This window comes from Accipiter gentilis, chromosome 13 (assembly GCF_929443795.1).
Source record: "Accipiter gentilis chromosome 13, bAccGen1.1, whole genome shotgun sequence".
NCBI classification, from domain to species: domain Eukaryota; kingdom Metazoa; phylum Chordata; class Aves; order Accipitriformes; family Accipitridae; genus Astur; species Astur gentilis.
In genome coordinates, this window is record NC_064892.1 from 4,734,134 (window position 1) to 4,751,938 (window position 17,805).

General features: G+C 44.9%; 1 protein-coding gene across 4 annotated transcripts in view; it reads right to left on the reverse strand.

Annotated features, from left to right (window-relative positions):
* The window catches only part of CLYBL (citramalyl-CoA lyase), a 174,738-nt gene extending 157,140 nt beyond the window's left edge, over window positions 1-17,598 (reverse strand). For all 4 annotated transcript variants that reach the window (XR_007508029.1, XR_007508028.1, XM_049816090.1 and 1 more), the window contains exon 1: window positions 17,525-17,598. Coding sequence is in view for 2 of the 4 variants with exons in the window: in XM_049816090.1 (XP_049672047.1) it covers window positions 17,525-17,595 (71 nt within the window). In the remaining 2 variants the exon portion in view is untranslated. The remainder of the gene's footprint in view (window positions 1-17,524) is intronic.
* Window positions 17,599-17,805: the final 207 nt, after the last annotated feature.

Sequence of the window (17,805 nt, forward strand, 5' to 3'; positions counted from 1 at the left end):
AGAAGATTCTAACACATTCTTAAATGACTGTATTTAACATGCATGTGTGTACACTATCCACACATGCACATTTGGATTTATTTATTCAGTTGGGGTTTTTTTGGTTTTTTTTAAAGAATACTACGGATTTTAAATACTTCTGCAAACCCCTGAATTATTTTAAAACAGGAATTTTCTTGTTTGCGAAAATAAGGTTGCAACTTTGTTTTCTTTAGTATGTTGGCAAACTCATAGATATAAATTCCTTAAAACGGAATGAACTAGAGGAAAGAAACAAATGATGTTAACCAACAGTTTACGTACACCCTGAACACGGCAAACACTGACAACATTATGAAAACCATGTGCACAACATGCTAATGGAGAATTGTAAAGCTGTGGCAATTCAGTTGTGCGCATGCAAGTCAGGCACACACAGGCGTAAGCACGAAAGACAACAGCCTCACTAAACAGCTACCAAAAATATACCCAACTGGCCTAATACTAGACACAACAGCTTGAGCATTCTTAGGAAAAAAGAAGTCAGAAACTCACCAAATCTTGGTTTTAAAAGCATGCTAGGTATCCAGAGAGAGCGCATTCTGAACAGTCAATTACTTTCACATTTTGTCCCAGGACTTTAAAAGTTAAAGGCATAGTTCTGCCAATTGTGAGATGCCCCATCCAGCACAGACCACCCACAACTACTGATTTTCCATCTGGTGAACAAAACAGACATCTCCCTAATTATTTTTAAAAAGGTTTTTTTTCCTAACATACTTCCTTTATTTGTCTGTGACCTGGAACTTAATGGAAAACCTGGTAGATGCCAACCTCATTTCTTGTAATGAAGCATCTTATTTTCCCTACTTTAAGCATGCTTATTTAAAGGCTGTTTAATAGAAAGTTATTACCTAAGCCGATCTTTGATAGGACCTAAATTACTAAATAGTTTGGAATTGGAACAACTTTATAACGAACCCTAAACGTTCTAGTTAAATACTAACCATTAAAAGTTCTTCCCTTAAACTAGTATATTAAAACAGAAAGCAATGAGGTTTACAGTCTCGTATGCTGGGTTCCCATATTGCCAGTGTCAAAATTTATGCCTTTTTTCAGCAATATGGTTGCCATTGCCAGCACCACGCTTATAAATGCCAACTGTAATTAAAATCTGGCACATTATACAAGCATTAAACACGCTTTAAAGATTTTTTTAAAAAAATCCTTATTTTAAAATACTCCTTGCAGCGTATGCAGGTTTTAAAAAAAAGTTATTTTCCTGCCAGTTTTAGAAACATCACAGAAAAAAAAGGTCCAAGTTGTCCTGAAAATCAGTCTGGAAAGAAACACATATACTGTGCTAATCTTTCACAGTGGATGCACGTGAGGGAGAGATGGCAAAACCTGGATTTTTACTTGAAAAGGACTACAAAGAAATAGCATATTTAAAAATCTCGACCCCCGGGCAGACACACGGGGCAGGTAACCTGCAGCCTTTACCTCAGCATCCTTTACCCCGGCTGCGACAGTTCAGTAAACACAGAAAACCTCATCGCTCCCGCGGTGAACGCCCCAGCAGGGTCGCGGACCCCAGAGCCCGACGAGGGAGACGGCAGATCAGGCGGAGAGGAACGAAAGCTGGGGTGCACCTGTAGCCTGTTCACGTCAATAATTTCGGTGAGGCGAACGCCATCATCTAGTTTTTTCATCCGTTGTGCACCCCTCGTTGCTACATACCCATGCCTCTGGCAGTGAGCAGTGGGCTGGGCGGCCGGTTAAGAAAATCCTCTTCCAGGCTCGTCAACGAGAGAAGTGATTAGCAGGAGGCTCCCAGAGGCTTAGGACGTATAGACAAAACACAGAGGGCTACCTTGGGAAATAACAGTGGGGAAAAGGGTGAGCTGGGGAAACAGGCCATTAGCCATAACTTCCTTTTCTGCTTACTAATAGGCTCGTTCTAAGTTACACAGCTGGCTTACGGACCTGCTGAAGACGAGGAACCCATGTTCATGAGAGGGTAAAACCTCAAGGTCAAGCCAAGCTCTCCGCAGCGGGTGCACTAACAGCACAGCGCTGGCGCACCTCGAGATTTGCTTCTTGGTCTGGCACCAGCGCACCGAGCGCTTGCCCCTATTGCCCTGGTCGTTCATCACGGCTAGGAGGTAAGGAAGATCCAGCCAGCTGCGCTGTAAAGTAAGCTATTGGAGAAGGACCACGTCTCGGAGACTCGGCACCATTCGTGGACTCGGCTTGTTGGGGAACAGATATAAAAAACGGGCAGCCTAACCATTGCCAAATTGAGCTTTTAAATAGCCAGCAACAGAAAGTCGTGCTTTTTCAAAGCAATTCGATGAAAGATTATGGATTAGCGTTCACAGGAATGGCTTCTAATGCGACCAGCAGATGGAGAGGAACCACGACGGTGGCCGTCTCAAAGTTTGAGACACCAAGGACCATCGGCGGCAGGACTCGGTGTCTTTGTAGCAAAGGTGTGATGACCGAGACACTCTCCATCCTGTCCTCCGTATCTCATTCTGCTGGTGCCTGAAGCAACGTTTTTCTCGTGATCCTATCAGCAGAAGAGGTAATTAAATTTCATTGTGGGGTGTCCCATATACCAAATGTTTACGGACAGGACTGAAAATTTTATTCTCCCATTTTCTTGACATCACATTCTTGGCTGAACTTCTGGATCTGTATGTCAAGTTTGCACTTATGTTTATGTTCACTCATAGGTACCTCAGTTATCGATGACTTTCAGCCGGATGAAATCTTTTAAGCCACCTATTTTAAAATAACAAGTTAAACTACCAAGCGGGAAACCTTGAGTTAAATAATTAATTTGAATCTTGTTTTCCCATTTAAACGTTTTAGTTATTTTCTTGGAGAAAGGTTAATTCTCAGTTTGTAACCACTAAAGTATGTTGCTTTGCAACTAAATATAGCTTTTACACTAAATTTGGCACTTCTTACTGCTAGCCAGAAGGACAGAGTAGCTCCGCTGATATATATTTAAGCTTTTCTATAACTCATTATACATTTTTTCAGATTAACTTTACTGTTTTTGTTATAAAATCATGTATGGCACAATTCTTATTTACTAACTGATCCCTTTGTGTTTACTTATGATTTAAGTTTCTTTGGATGGAAACTGGAATGCAACTTAAAATGTAGTGATGCAGTCTATCAGTTGCATAGCACTGTCTCAAAGAGGCTAGACTTCTAATGAAAATAGTGATTTGATTTAAAGATTGATCTATTAAAATAACTTGGTATTAGCTAGAATTAGCACCAATCTAGTATTTGGTCATAATATCCTTCAATACTGTAGTATTAGCAAATCTAATCCTCTCATAATTAGCTTTTATTCACAGATTCGTAGAGAAGAACAAGCTTTCCTGCTTCTTTCAACTCCCAATTGGTCAAGTTTGAATAAATTAGTCATTAAACTGAGCTAATTGAATACATTGAAGAAAATATTCTCTTGGTACTTGCAGAAGAGACTACTGATCTCAAAAGCCAACTCAGTACTTCAAACACTTTGGGTTTCCAGAGTTTAGGCAATGACTTTCATCAGTTGAATGGTCTGACCCACAACCTGGAAGCATTGCTTCTGCTTTGTTTGTTATTTTTTATGGTTTAAGCAGATTACAGTAACTTTAGGCCTTGGCATAATTTTAATAGATGTAGTTTTAAGAAGAATTACACTCAGCAGAAATTCTGAAAACCGTTTTTGTTAGTTATTTCTTGATCACTAAGTTTTTACCATCTCATTGACTTAGGGTTCAGCTCTTTGCTTATCATTCAGTTGCAGATTTATTTTTTTTTTTTTGAGTGGAGGAACATGTGAGCATTACCATTACTAGCGGCAGAAAGCAGCAAGACCTACATCTCAAATATTTTCTATAAGAACGCCAGAAAATAAATATTCTTATCAGTTGTATAACACGCTGAAAGTGGTCTGAAAAAAGAAACTGAAAGCGTCTAAAGTGTTAAAAATCTTCAGTGTCTTTCTCCTCTAAACTACCTCCCTTCATGGTTGTGGAGCTAAGACATCCTGCAGCCATCCCTCTCCACACAGCAGACCCCATGAATCAGGGAGGGGGTGAATATTTCAGTCTCTGAAGTCAAGGCCTCCAAACATCTTTGAGGTCTACAGTACCACAAAGGCCCAAACTCTTGCTGGTTTCCCCCAACAAGTTTACATTTGGTTCAAAACCATTTAATTTTTCCACTACCGTAACGAATATGTGATTTTATACAGTCACAGATTACAATAACAAACCTAAACTATCATGTCTTTTTTTTCTTTTTAGATTCTGCCATTTGGTGGTTGTGTTTTAAGGTTAATAGATCATTTTCCAGGCGAAAGTGTCAAAGAAGCTGATAAAAAATACCCCCATAGCTCCCTGAAGAAATGCAGCCCTTTGATAGCATATTCATTTTCTGGTTTCTCTTGTTCAAGAACATTGGTGCTGAGTTCCTGTGGGACAACAACCCGCTAATAGCATGTGTCTTAGATGACGATACTGATCTTAAAGACAAGGTTGCCTTAACTGAACTCTGTATCATTTCAGATATATTCAAAGGAAATCTACTTTGACCGCATAAAGACAACAGTGGACTTCAATTTTGGTTTAGAAATTAAAAATCTGGAAATGCCAAGTCAAATTTCTCACTCTGAGCATGCCTTTGTGCAAGCACTGGGTTTTCTTTTCTTTTTTTTTTTTTTTTTTTCCTTTTAAAAAAAATTTATTTCTAGTGTATAAGACAGATTTTTTTATCCATTCCAAATGTTTCAAGTTACTGAATTTAGACAAGATTTTCCCTACCAGAATGAAAAAAATTAGGAAATGCCACCCTACTTTCTGGTAAGTAATTTTCATTTCTTTCTAGCATTCCTCTGAGTACAGATGACATGGAGCAGGGCAGAAGCTTTGGGCTTGAGAATGCTCATGTGGGAAGGAAGGAGAACTGCTCAGGCTGTATTTGTCAGAGAAGGTAAAGTATGTGGGTGGAAAGGAGCCCCTTTGATGTTTTTTTTTTTTAGCCTTAGAAAGCTCTATACTTAGAAAGCATCAAAAGCTCCAACACTAGGGTTTTGCACCTTCAGACAGAAGTGATGCAATGCAACCAAACTTCTAGGGAGCTGAAGAGTTTATGTGGACCCAGCCTTGCTGGGAAGAAAGAAACTTTTCCTCCTAAAATGAGGAGCCTCCTCCTTAGGTAGCAAAAGTGGAATTGGTCATTTTCCCAACTTGTAACCTCTCTGTAGAGCACCATAGCCTTCACCCGTTTAGCACCCCTGTGCTTCATGTGCTGCGAAAGTATGGAAGTAACTGGTGTCAACTGGTGAGCAGATAGCACACAAGTCAAATTTTCATCCACTCTGAAAGATGTGGATGTACTTAAGGCATCACAAATGTAAAGAAACACATGGCAAGAGAGGGACTCAAGACTAAAGGAGTACCATGGGAGAGAAAATGCAGTTAACCAACAGCAAAAACAGAAGGGGAGGGGGGAAAAAACCCCAGAAGAGCAGACACCAACATCTGCAGCAACCCACTGAAAGGGATGGAGATTTTTGGCATCAGTCTGCCTTTTGCAGAGCAGTGATTGGCTCCACCAAAATTCGGCTGACTGGCTTCCATACGGCATGTGAATTGTACCCTGCACAACGTCCCTTGCTGGGCTGACAGGTATATAAAATCGTATGAAAGAGGTTAAGAGCAGAAAAGTTTAGAAAGAGGTGACTATCCCCCAGAAGATGAGATTTGACGATTCAATACCATTAACTTTCAGAACCTCGTTCAAAAAATAACTACAGAAGATTGCTGCAAAGACAAAACTGCAATCCAAGGGAAGGACCAGCTTCAGAGGAAACCCCAGAATTACACTTTCTGGTAGATGTGATACCTGAACGGGTCAGGCTAAACTAGATACGGTGTTCTGCCTTCACCTTGAGATAACCTTTCTCGCAACAGGCCACCACAGGAGGTTATCCTCTAGCAGTAGAAACACCAGACTCACGATGTGTAAGAAAACAAAGCCTCTCATTAAAAATGTCATTGTATGTTTTCATTATTTACGGGTACTACGAGACACCTATCTCAAGAAGTAAGTCGAAGTACAGCACAGAAGGAATGTGTGCTTTTGGAAAATCACGTACTCCCTCTTCTGCCCTGAGCCTCCGGTGAAGCACTGGAAAAGCTCTGCCAAGGGGGTCTCGGGCAGAGCTAGTACATCAGGCAGAGAAAGCCCCATCCAACGCTGACTTGCTTAATACGATGCCATGTCTCTTTTCCTGTGAATTAAGCTAAAAATAAGATTTACTTCATGTTTTGAAATCTGGCTGGAGGAGAGAGGGACTCCAGAGCAGCAGTCCAATGCTCATGGCTCCCTGTTTCATTTGATTGTGGCAGGTAAGTAGCAACTGCAATTTTTTTTATTATTCAACAGATGTTTGCTGGTTACGGTGAAACCACCAGAAAGGTCAAAAACCTGAATGTGCTTACAAAATTAAACTGCCTTCTTGTGCACATGATTATTATTCATCTGCTCTAGGTTGAGACAAGGCTATGTGGAAAAAATCTTGAATTTCCAATGTCACTGAAGCAGCTGCGGCACAAGCAGAAAACCTCAGGCTGCACTGGGGGTGCCCATCTGCAACCTTTTACAAGCCCTAAAAACTCACACTGTACATAAAGTTTTCCAAAACTGAAGATGAATTACATGTCTTGCTTTGCACAATGACTGTTTGAATTATATTCTTCTTCTAATACTACTTTAAAGCTCTTTTCATAAGGTTACTGTTCTCACAACACAGCACACCAAGAATGATTAAAATCTGAATAAATCCTGTTATTTTCCATAATTTACCTATTTATCTAAACCCATTGTGTTCCTTAGGAGAAATGGCAACATGTTAGTTCCCTCCTGCCCAAGTGAAATAGAAACACTATGTATTATGTTACATTATATCATAAACTTTGGTAACCAGTGTCTCCCTTTAGGAAAAAACCACACGTGTTGCCCTCTGCCTTTAACAGGAGCACATGGGTTCCAACTGGCTGCCATTAAATTTCAGGTTTTAAAACACGCAAACAAACACACAGTAGAAGTTAAATTATGCACTGCTGGTAAATTTGCTGTGTGTACTGCAGGAGGATGGTCTGAAACAACAGTGTTAACGGTTCAACATTTAAACAAATAAACAACAACAAGTAAAAAGACAAAATGGGGGCATCATTTTGAGATTGTATTTTCTATCTGCTGCATCTCATTTCTCCTTGTTTAACTATCGGTCCATGTGAAGAACGTTGCAACCAGCCAAGAATTTAAGCGAGTCATATCGGTGAGATAAATTTTGGGACGCAAACCAACGAGAGCCTTTTCTGTACGTTGCAAGCAGTAAAGCTGCTGCGGGGCGAGGCAGGAGCAGGCAGCAAAGCGAGGGGGTGCGAAGGGAACCGGCCATTAACTTATCAATTCCAGGCCTTGGCTTTCTAATTGACAACCTCAGGGCTACTTTCATCACTTGTCGACTTCAAACCCACACTCAATTTTTCCTTTAGATAATGATGCAACTATAACATAACGGTGTTTCTGACATATTGCAGCGTGTAGCAGTAGGAAGATTTCCTCAGTAGCTTAGTTTAACAGGAAAGGGAAAAAACCCAACTGTTAAATAGTTTTCACATCTATCAACTTCTCAAAGAAACAGTCAGTAAGAAAACAGATTTTATACTTCTAGTATGCTGAAGTCACCATTTGGTACTGACCCGACCCAAAGCACCTTCAGTGCTTTAGTATTGCTACAGATTTAACAAGAAAAATAAGTGAATGTTTAATGCAATAAGCCCGCAAAGCACGCATTCATACACAAAGCCTAAATAAATGAACCCACAAAAACTAGAAATGCACTACAAATTAGAGAAATTAAATGAAAAATACCACCAAAAAGTGTCATTAAAAATATGCTGACGACATGCCATCTAGAGATTGTGTGTCCTTCACAAAGAAAATAGAGAAGTAACACTAATGCTGCCATGGGCACAGCCCTACAGGCAGCTGGGAAACCCTGACTCCCATCCTCCTGCGGAAATCCGAGCGGTTGCTGAAGGCAGCCAGACCGTTTGTGAAGAGTAAGGTACTCAGGTATGTTTATCACATTTTGACCATAAAGAAAAATAAATAAATAAATTTTGTCAAGTAACAGCATGTCCACAGGCAACAAAGCACCCGGCTCTAACATAAACAGTCACATAACTGCCTTTTAATAGTGGATATAAAGGTTTGAGTCCTGCAGTCGACTCTGCAAAGGCCCTGGGGTCATACTAAACTCAGTGCAGTGTTGGGGGCCCCAAGCACGTCAATCTAGGCAACGAAAGCAGCGTCAGAAAATGGAATAATACCAATAACGCTTCTGAAAGTGCAGCCGCTTCTCTGGCTCCTATGCGATCGATGCACAGAGGGACAGTACACGCCATATGGCCAGTTGCTGCTGAAATCGGTGTGCATAAACACTCGGGTATTGAACTAATACAGATTGATAAAGCAAAGACGCCGCAGGCAGGCTTGATGCGCACTCAGCTCTTGCCTTCGCTGGAATTTAGGCTCCGATGGTGCAAACTGGCACCCAAGTAGCTTCAGCCACGGGACGTTAATGAGACCATGAATAGTTGGCTTACGTTGGCTGGACCAGAAGGGTTCAGCCCCAGCCATTTAAGATTACAGATGCCTCATTTCCAGGTAGCAATTGCTACGTTTTGGTCATAAACTTAAAAACGATTGCTCCAGCTCTCATTTGAGCAGTAACAGGGGAGCACGTAAGGAAAGCAGTGCCTGCTCCGAGAATGAACGCCGGACTCAACGTTTCCTTGGGCTGCCACTCCGGTGCCTTTCAGGCTTTCTAGGTCCATAAAGCTGCAGCGCATTCTGTATTTATGCCTGTTTAGAGCCATAACCATCAGTTTTATGAAGACTGGGTGTGCTGGCACATCACCTACTTCGTTGAAGACCTCTCCTGAAGCGCTGTGCACGCTGCTACTCCTTCTCAAGCAGTAGGGAGGCGAGAGCTCTCCCTACAAAATGCCTGGCCCACATAATGGGCAAAGGTCACCGGTTGCATAATATTATTAAAAAGTCAGGAGAAACTTATTTTATAGCCAAATTAGCAGCTCAGCAAAACAGTGGGCTATAGCAGGAAAGATAATAAGCCGAACAGCTGGGCACTACAACTGATAAGGATTTTACTGGGATCATTGCCTGGAATGCTTTGGGGGGTTTTCGGACAAAAGAGATACCAACACAAGAAGTGTGAAAACCCAGGCTGTTACATTAACTATGAGAGGCAGGTGTTTTTCCATTTTTTTAAACCCAGTCCCCACCACCTTTGCAATTTTGCCACTCCAAGGCTGCAACCAGCAGTACAAACCGGTTCCCTTTCAGGGTTTGGAGCGCGGGTTTTACAAGCCTGTTTTGCCTTCCTGCAGGCACTTTGAGCTTATAAATGGCACCTTTCAGTGTCCTGAATTATGAAGGGCAGCTAGTCCTGAATTCTCCTGTCGCTTAATGATCTCACATAAAATGAGGTCCACAAAACTTTTATTACCACTGCAGTTCAAATTCACAGGTGAAGAACCACCAGGGAAAGGATGCGGACATGTCTCTTGCTTTTGCTCTCCTAATTTTCCAGGTGCAAGAAAGTTTCCCACTCGGGCTCGAACAATTAGTTAACTCTCACAGTAAAGGCTGATCTAAGTAAAAAGACTGCGGTATGTTACCCCAATAAGCACTGGGAAAATCCAAGGGGAAACCACTTGAGAGCAACACACACTAACATCAAAATTAGGTTAAAAGAAATTAGGTAAAAAAAAAAAAACCAACCTAAGCATTTATTTATTGTCTTTTGTTTTCCACCTAATTTTATTGACTTATATCACTAAGTATATATGACACTCAAGAATTATACATGATATTTAACTAAAACATGAATTGGTTCCTCCCCTATTCTGGTAACAACATCTGACATTTGGAAAACATACTGTACCTCAGCAGTCCAAACAAAAATTCAAAAGAAAGTCTTCCCCCAAAAATAAAGGGTTTTGTTTGTTACAAATTACTTCTGCATTTATATAAAGATTTAACGATTCATGGCATGCCAAATACAGTGCTAATGAGCTTTGGGTTGTGTTTTTCATTTTTGTTTGGATTTTTTTTTCTGCTAAAAACAATTACTAGAGACCATTCAAATGCCACTGCGTAAACCAGGAAACCTAGTAAAACTGTAGGTAAAATTGGCATTTTGTTTCAAGCGTGGCTCAGGAGTCCAATTCGCTTGTTGGCGAGCTGCATATTTCAAATAGCACTTGCATCTCCTCCGAAAAGGAAGCCGGGTAAGATGCTTTCAAAAAACACATTTACAACATTCATTAATGAAAAACAAAAATTAAAAGAGCACAACCTCGACATTTAATTCCCGCCTTCCAAGGGATGAAGCATCTTAGCCTTTCTGCTTTCTTCTCTACTTTCCAGTGAAAGGTAGATAAATTAGCAGAAACATAAGCTCTTCATTCTCAGTACCTCTTTAGAGGATACACATGCCCATAGGAGCTTAAAAACCTTCCTAGGGAGCATTATTAATCTTGCTTCTAATGGCGCAGAATTTTTAAAGCCTATTAAAACACTGTCTAGTCATAGCAGTGCAAGTCTTGCTTTTTCATGACCTGGTTTCAAGAAACAAACAAAAAAAAACCCAGTGAAAATTATGCCCAGTTATCTTTCGTGGTTCAGTTATGCAGATCACCACCCACCTCAACTACTAACTAGATACCAAATATCATCCTCCTACAACAAACCTTGCCATCTACCACACAGAATCACAGAACGGATTGGGTTGGAAAGGACCTTTAAAGATCATCTAATCCAACCCCCCTGCAATAAAGCAGGGACATCTTCAACTAGATCAACTACATCACATGTTGATGCTTCAGTCTAACGGAAGTCCTACCTTGACTCTGCTTTGTCCAGGCCCTCCACCTCTGCCTCTGGGCCTAAGAATACTTTCAGAAACCTAAAAATAATTCAAACTGCCTTTTGCACAGGGTGTAGCACTCCCGCCTGGCTGCAGCCGAGCTGCTGCCCATTTACACCACCATAAGTCAAGTCGCTATCAATCCCTTGGGCTTTAGTTTTCCAAGTAACACGTGCGTTACTCCAAAGGCTTTCAGATGACTTTTTAACTGAAAACATCCAGGATGTTGGGGGGTTTAACAAATCATCATAGCTATTGCCCAGCAGTTGATAAGACTAAAGTTGATTAATGTTGCCAGGAAATAGAAATATGTCTGCAATGAGCTAGTCTTGTTATGCCCGTATTCAATATTTCCCCTCCCTTCTTTGAAGAGCATTTCACCAACTTAAAAAAAAACAAACAAAAAACCAACATAAAAACAACCCCCCCCCCCCAACAGACTGAGCAAATGAAAGATATTCACACTAACTAACCCTGCTCCCCAGTTCACCCCCCTCCCCCCAAATCCCACTGACGATATCAAGAGTGGGGAATCAAACCCCTTTATTACTGAGTCCGCAGCAGATAAAGCGGCAATTGTGGTTATACAGTATTGGAAGTGTAGCTACAACATAGCGTGACAGCTTGTTAGTGTTGAAAATATATAAGCTCTTTGTAATTGTGCCTTTGGAATGCCATCTGTCTTGAATTAACGTCCACCTGGGATCATGTTTCGATGACCAATATGGACAGATTACTGGAACTTTAAAACCTCGCTTTCTTTGTAATTGACATTTAAACTGTTTGAAGTTTCTCATTAAGTCCTTTTTTACAAATTAGGTGCAGATGTATAAAGCTAAATGTACAGTACTAAGGGAAATTAGGTCACCTGAAAGCTCAATAATAAAATGTATCAACTGTTTAAGTGCAATGAGTACATTAAAATTTAGAGATCAACTTTATGCCCCAAATTCTTCAAAGTTTCATCATTTCCCTTTCATCGCTGCAGAGCCCCTCATGCCAACCATTTTTAATTAAAATGGCAGAGAAGAAAGCAGGTTTGGTCACTCAGCCAGTGACAACTGGTCAACCCCGGCCCACAAAGGGCTGGAGAAGGCAAGGCAGGCAGCCACAGCGATGCCCGTTTCACAGGGACCAGCAAATCCTATTTAAACCAATGATGCTAGGAGATTTAAAGGGCACAGGGAGACTTGAGAGGTAAATATAGCACCAATGCGAAAATAAGGGAAAAATTATGAAGGGGACTTATTCAACACCCGGGGGCTCAGTAACCACGCGGTTGACCTCCAGACCCACTCGCAGTCAAAGTTCTGCAGACCTGCTGTGCTCCACGGCCTCGTGGGATGGGAGAGGGAAACGTGAAAAGGGCAGCGGCTGGAGAAACACCTCTATGCACAGCCTGGCTGACAAAATAAGGGCGGATCGAGTATTTCCCCTTTCCAAACAAGGAGGCTCAGAGCTCAGGGCAGCATGAGAAAGGGGTCCGGGAGAGACCACCACCAGGAGCCCACCTGATGTGCAGAGGACAGGAGCAAATACCACACTGGGGTTCATCAGCAGAAACCCTACGAAACTCTTAGCATCAAGGGGCTTTTACCTGCCAGAATGACTCTTAAGAGCAGAGACTTCAAGCGCAGCAGCCCGATCTCCCCAAAAGGCAGGAAAACCCCCGAGACCCCACTCACTCGGCCTTTACGAGTAGCCAAGAAATACTGCACAAGCGTGTGAAGGCTCGACGCTGGAAGGCACCGAGCATCCCCCAAGGGAACAAGCACCCTCCTTCCCCGCACGGGGCCACAGAGCAGGGACGGCGTTGGGCCTCCAGACGGCATCCCGCGGTTGGCGGCATTCCAACTCAACGGGCTCAAGCAGGTTTGGTGGAAGGTCCGTTAACCCCCTCTGCCCAGAGAAAGCTCTCCCGGGATAAATTAGGACACCGCCTACATAAAATGCACAACTGCAAATCCTTTTGGCACCGCAGCTAGCATGTCGGTTCTTGAAACGACGCCAGGAGGTGTACCCTGGCTCCCTGCTCATAAGCATGGAGGGGCGATGGAAGAAGAGGTCTTCTATTAAAAGCTGGTAAACAAGACAAGCGCACTGTCAACCAGATCTTTTTTTCCTGTGCTTAGACTACATTATCTCCTCTTAAGCAGACTGTCTTCAGTACTGCTACTTATTACAATGATTTTAAAAAGCTTTTCTGCTCGTATCCCCTTATAACCCTATTCTGGTAAGTTACTGAAACTCTTTTTGCGAAAGAAGTGTAAACTTTCAGCTGGATACATTTCTGCTGCTTCCAGTAAACAGCCAAGCAACTTTGCTGTGAAACTGGCCGTGCATCTGTTTGCAAGGTGAACAGCAGGTCTCAACCGGTACCAGAACAGGATGGCAGGGCATTCTGGTTTCCTTATGCATGGTCTCTTTCTCTGTGCTCATACGCATCTTTAGTTCAAAGAGGAATTTGGAGAAAAATTATGGGTATTTTTAAAAGAAAGAAAAATTAAACCAGCCGTATGTAAGCAAATTGCAATACCTGGGACAGAACAAAACCTGACCAATATAATACAGCAAGGTAACAACGTTTTCTGGGAGGGGACAGGCCAATTCATTTGCGAAGGGGAATGAGACAGAGGCGTAACTCATTTGCCACTCGTACCAAACAAGACAGACTTCTAAGGAAAGTGTATTTGTACCCAATTCTGTTTTGCTCACACATTTTATGAATACCGGCTTTCATTTGGCTAACTGGTCCGCAAAGGCAGGTACAGGACCGGGCAGGACCGTCTGGAACTGCGTTAGCTTTAAGCAGACTAGTTGGGGTGCCAGCAGCGATTAGCTGGACACGCTCAGCTTTGCACCCTGCTTCTCATTAGCATTAATTAGCCGCATCATACCTCTGCTGCTGCCAGGATGAGAACTGGCTCAGGCAGTAGTTTTGCAGTCCTTAATGCCGAGTATAGAGTTGCCAGCGCGCACAACGGGGAGCTTATGTCAGCCCTGTGTCTTTCTGCCAAGGGCAGAGGAGAGCGGAGACCCGGTTCAGCAGAAAGCTGGAGCAGCACGGACAGGTAATACCTCCTTTGGCGAAAGACCTCCCAATGTAACTCTAACCTGCCAAAAATGTTTGAGTGAATTTCTAACGCCGGAGCTAAGGCTCAGCTTTGTAACGCGTTTCGCCTGACCTAGCAGCGACGGCTGACGAGAGGCCCCATCCTGCACGCTCCTCACGCGTGGCCCGGTGACGGCGGTTGCAAGGTAAACTGAGGCTCCATCGGGTCCATCCCCAGAGAGAGGATCGCGACACCAGGGACTCGATTAGCGGTGTTCGAGGTGTCCCCTCCCTCCCCGCTATCAGGTTCTCATCTCGCCCACAACACAACATTAGTTTAGGTGAACCAAAGTGACCTTGTAGGATAGCAGATTCTGCAGATACGGCTCAACAGTTCTGCCAGATAAAGTATTTTTATCACTAGAAAGTGACACTTTCAAATAAATTTCACCCCAAGGCCATAATCTCGAAAGACACACTTAAAAATGTGTAAAACATAAAATGAGTGATTTTTTTGATAGAGGTTCAGCAAAGAAATCCCTCACAGACTTAACACTTTATTGATATTCTTGGTTACAGCTCTACACATGCAGAGTAGAATCAGCTACTGCTAAGGACCACGATTCATGTCTTTCCATTTAAAGGTTGCAACAAAGAATAAAACTATTTCACAACTAACAAAGGGGAACCCTTTAATTTGCTAGAACAATTTCGGCTCCCATTGCATTAGCACCCTCCAGTGTCCAATCCATGAAAAACAACATCATCGCTAATTCGCCAAGTAGACACAAACTTGGAGTGTGAAACCCAGGACAGAGCAGTGTTGAGTTCCTGGGAGGGAGGATGGCAATCGGAGACGAGAGAAGAAACTTCCAATGCTAAAAATTTTAAACGACATAGGTGCAGTCCCTGAACGAGATCTGACATGGGGTTATTACTCTTCTCAGGCTCCTTTATTCCTAGCAGGTGTGCTGGTGTCTGCACCTTTGGCACAACACGCTCTACGTGCCCACACGGTATATTCCACAATCTGCAGTGCTCCACTGAGATCTGAGCTTAATGATGCCACTTTTGATTGATTACAGTATGGGCATGTGGGTACAGATCTGCCTGGAATATGCCATGTAAATAAAAACATGTAAAAAACCCTCTCGTACACAGGAAGCAGATGTGCACTTGGCTAGCTGAGGGCAAACAGGTGATTGTGCTTACGTGTGCAATGTTCTTCTCTTACAGAGTAATCATCAAGCAAAGAGAGAACCCTTCGCAAAGATCTGTCAGCAAAAAAGTTTTTATAGTCAATGCTTTACTGCAACATTGTCTTTAAAACCACATTTGAAGCTCTTGACAACAACAGCAACAGAAAGAACATGTGCATTTGGTATTAAAAAACAGCTGGAAGGAGTTTTTTTGGAACTTTTTCCAAGACAAGAATCTTTCACTGGCAGGGAAAACCCAAAAGGCTCTGGAATGTTGTAAGTAAGCAAAACCAGCTCCAGGTACGGTAGGTTTCGCCTGCCTGCTAGTAACACAAATATTCTGTCCGCATTCTTACAACAGCACTGCACAGGAGCTTCACAAGGGCAGCAACATCCATGTGAAGAGAGGATGGCGGCAGCTGGAGAGGCAGCCGCACCGTGTCGGAGGTACCTGCTGTAATTAGGGTCCCAGCCCGACAGCGTGGCAACGAGTGCGGTGGGACCCAGGCACCAGGGTCCGGACCCAGCGGCACCTGCCAACTCCCACTATGTACATCCATGCATCTTCTCCAGAAACAGGCTATAAAAAGTAAGCTGAAGGAGACAGGCTGGGAAAATGACCCTGGGTGCTATGCACGACAGCGTTACCGTAGGCAGGAAAGACTGACATGGATTTTATGGGCTCTTCACACAGCACAGAGCAGTCCGGCTGTCCCTCAGGTTCCCCAAGAACACCAGCATCAATATTGCACGTTCACGGTAACATGCCTGTTACAGTGATTACAGACTGCTTACTCTTTTGTCAGTCAACTATAAAATACTTACAGCACCATGGTGTCAGCAGAGACTGCAAGAGTTTAAATATTAAAATGAATTAACACTTGATTGCCTGCCTAATATCAGTACTAAAAAATCTGCTCTCCCTCTCCAAGTGCTGTTGAAAACCTCCCGTAAATCATCCCAGACCCGACAATGGATCACTCTGGCAGAAGTCATTCTCTGCCCGCAGGCAATAGGTGGGCACGCACCTGCAGGCGGAAAGCTGGGCATCGAAACCACGCGGACCTCCAGGAGAAAGGTGCAGCGGATCCCTCATCTTACATAGCATATGTCACTCAGAGCCCGATTCTGCAAACTGACCTGCACGGAGATCGAGCATTTACAGCGGAGCTTTTCCTCGCATCCCGCCCGAAGTCCATGCCCTGACAGCTATTCGGCCACCTGCGGGAAAGTGCCTGATCTTGGTCGCTTTACAAGTGGACGTACCTCACCTACCCAACCCTCCCGGGTCCAGCCACCGTCGTGGTGGGGGCACGGGGACACGCCACCCCTCCGGCCCCTCCAAGGCCAGGACGAGGGATGCCGACAGCCCCGCTGCTGCCCACCCCACGACCTACGCTCAGCTCCATCGACGGCGGACTACCAATGGAAGAGGCAACACGGTATTCCCTTAAAAAGAGGAAAACCCACGGTGCGGAGCCAGCCCCTCGCGTCCCCCCGCCATTTCCCGCTGCAGGAGATGGGGCACGGAGGCCGTGAGGAGCCCGCTAGGTCGGGGGCTCAGCTCAGGAGCGGGAGAAGACCCGGGTCGCTCCCTGTCAGCAAAGCGGACAGCTGGGCAAGGGCCATTTTGTGGGGAAGGGGAAGGAAGAGGGAAGGAAGAGGGAAGGAAGAGGGAAGGAAGAGGGAAGGAAGAGGGAAGGAAGAGGGAAGGGGGAAGGAAGGAGGAAGAGGGAAGGAAGAAGGAAGAGGGAAGGAAGAGGGAAGGGGGAAGGAAGGAGGAAGAGGGAAGGAAGAGGGAAGAAGGAAGGGGGAAGGGAAAGGAAGGGGGAAGGGAAAGGAAGGGGGAAGGGGAAAGGGGAAGGGGGAAAGGAAGGGCGAAGAGGGAAGGGAAGGGGGAAGGGAGAAAGGGGAAGGAAAAGGGGAAGGGGGAAGGAAAAGGGGAAGGGAAGAGGAAGGAAAGGCCGGGTCTCGCCCGTGAGAGGTTCACCCCGGCCCTGCCCGGTCCCCGCAGCCAGCTCCGCCACGACGCGGCGGCCCCGTCCCCGTCCCACCCCCCCGAGGGGGGTCCCGCCACCCCCCTCCTCTCCCCCCCCCCCCCCCCCGCCGTCCCGGGACGCCGCGGCCGGGTGGGGGTTGGGGGGGGAGGGGCTGCCCCCCCCCCCGAGCGCGGTTTCCAGCGGGGAGGGGGGAGGGGGCGGCGCCGGGGGTCCGGCGAGTCCCGCCCTCGGCGCGCGGGGCGCTCGCGTCACTCACAGTCTCCGCCTCCCCAGGCGCAGCCCAGCCCGCCACAGGACGCGCGCCGCCGCCGCCGCCGCCGCCATCATTCTCGCCGCCTCCCCCACCCCCGCCACCCATTGGCTGAGGCTCGGCGTCGTCCTCCGCGGCGCTGATTGGTGGGGAAGGGGAAGGAGGCGTTCCCCGCATCACGCCTGCCACATGCCTGAGCCGGGCGGGTGGGCGGGGCGGGGGCGGAGCCAGGCGTCCTCACGACCGTTAGGCGGGGCGCGGTGACCGGGCCCGGCCGTGAGGCGATG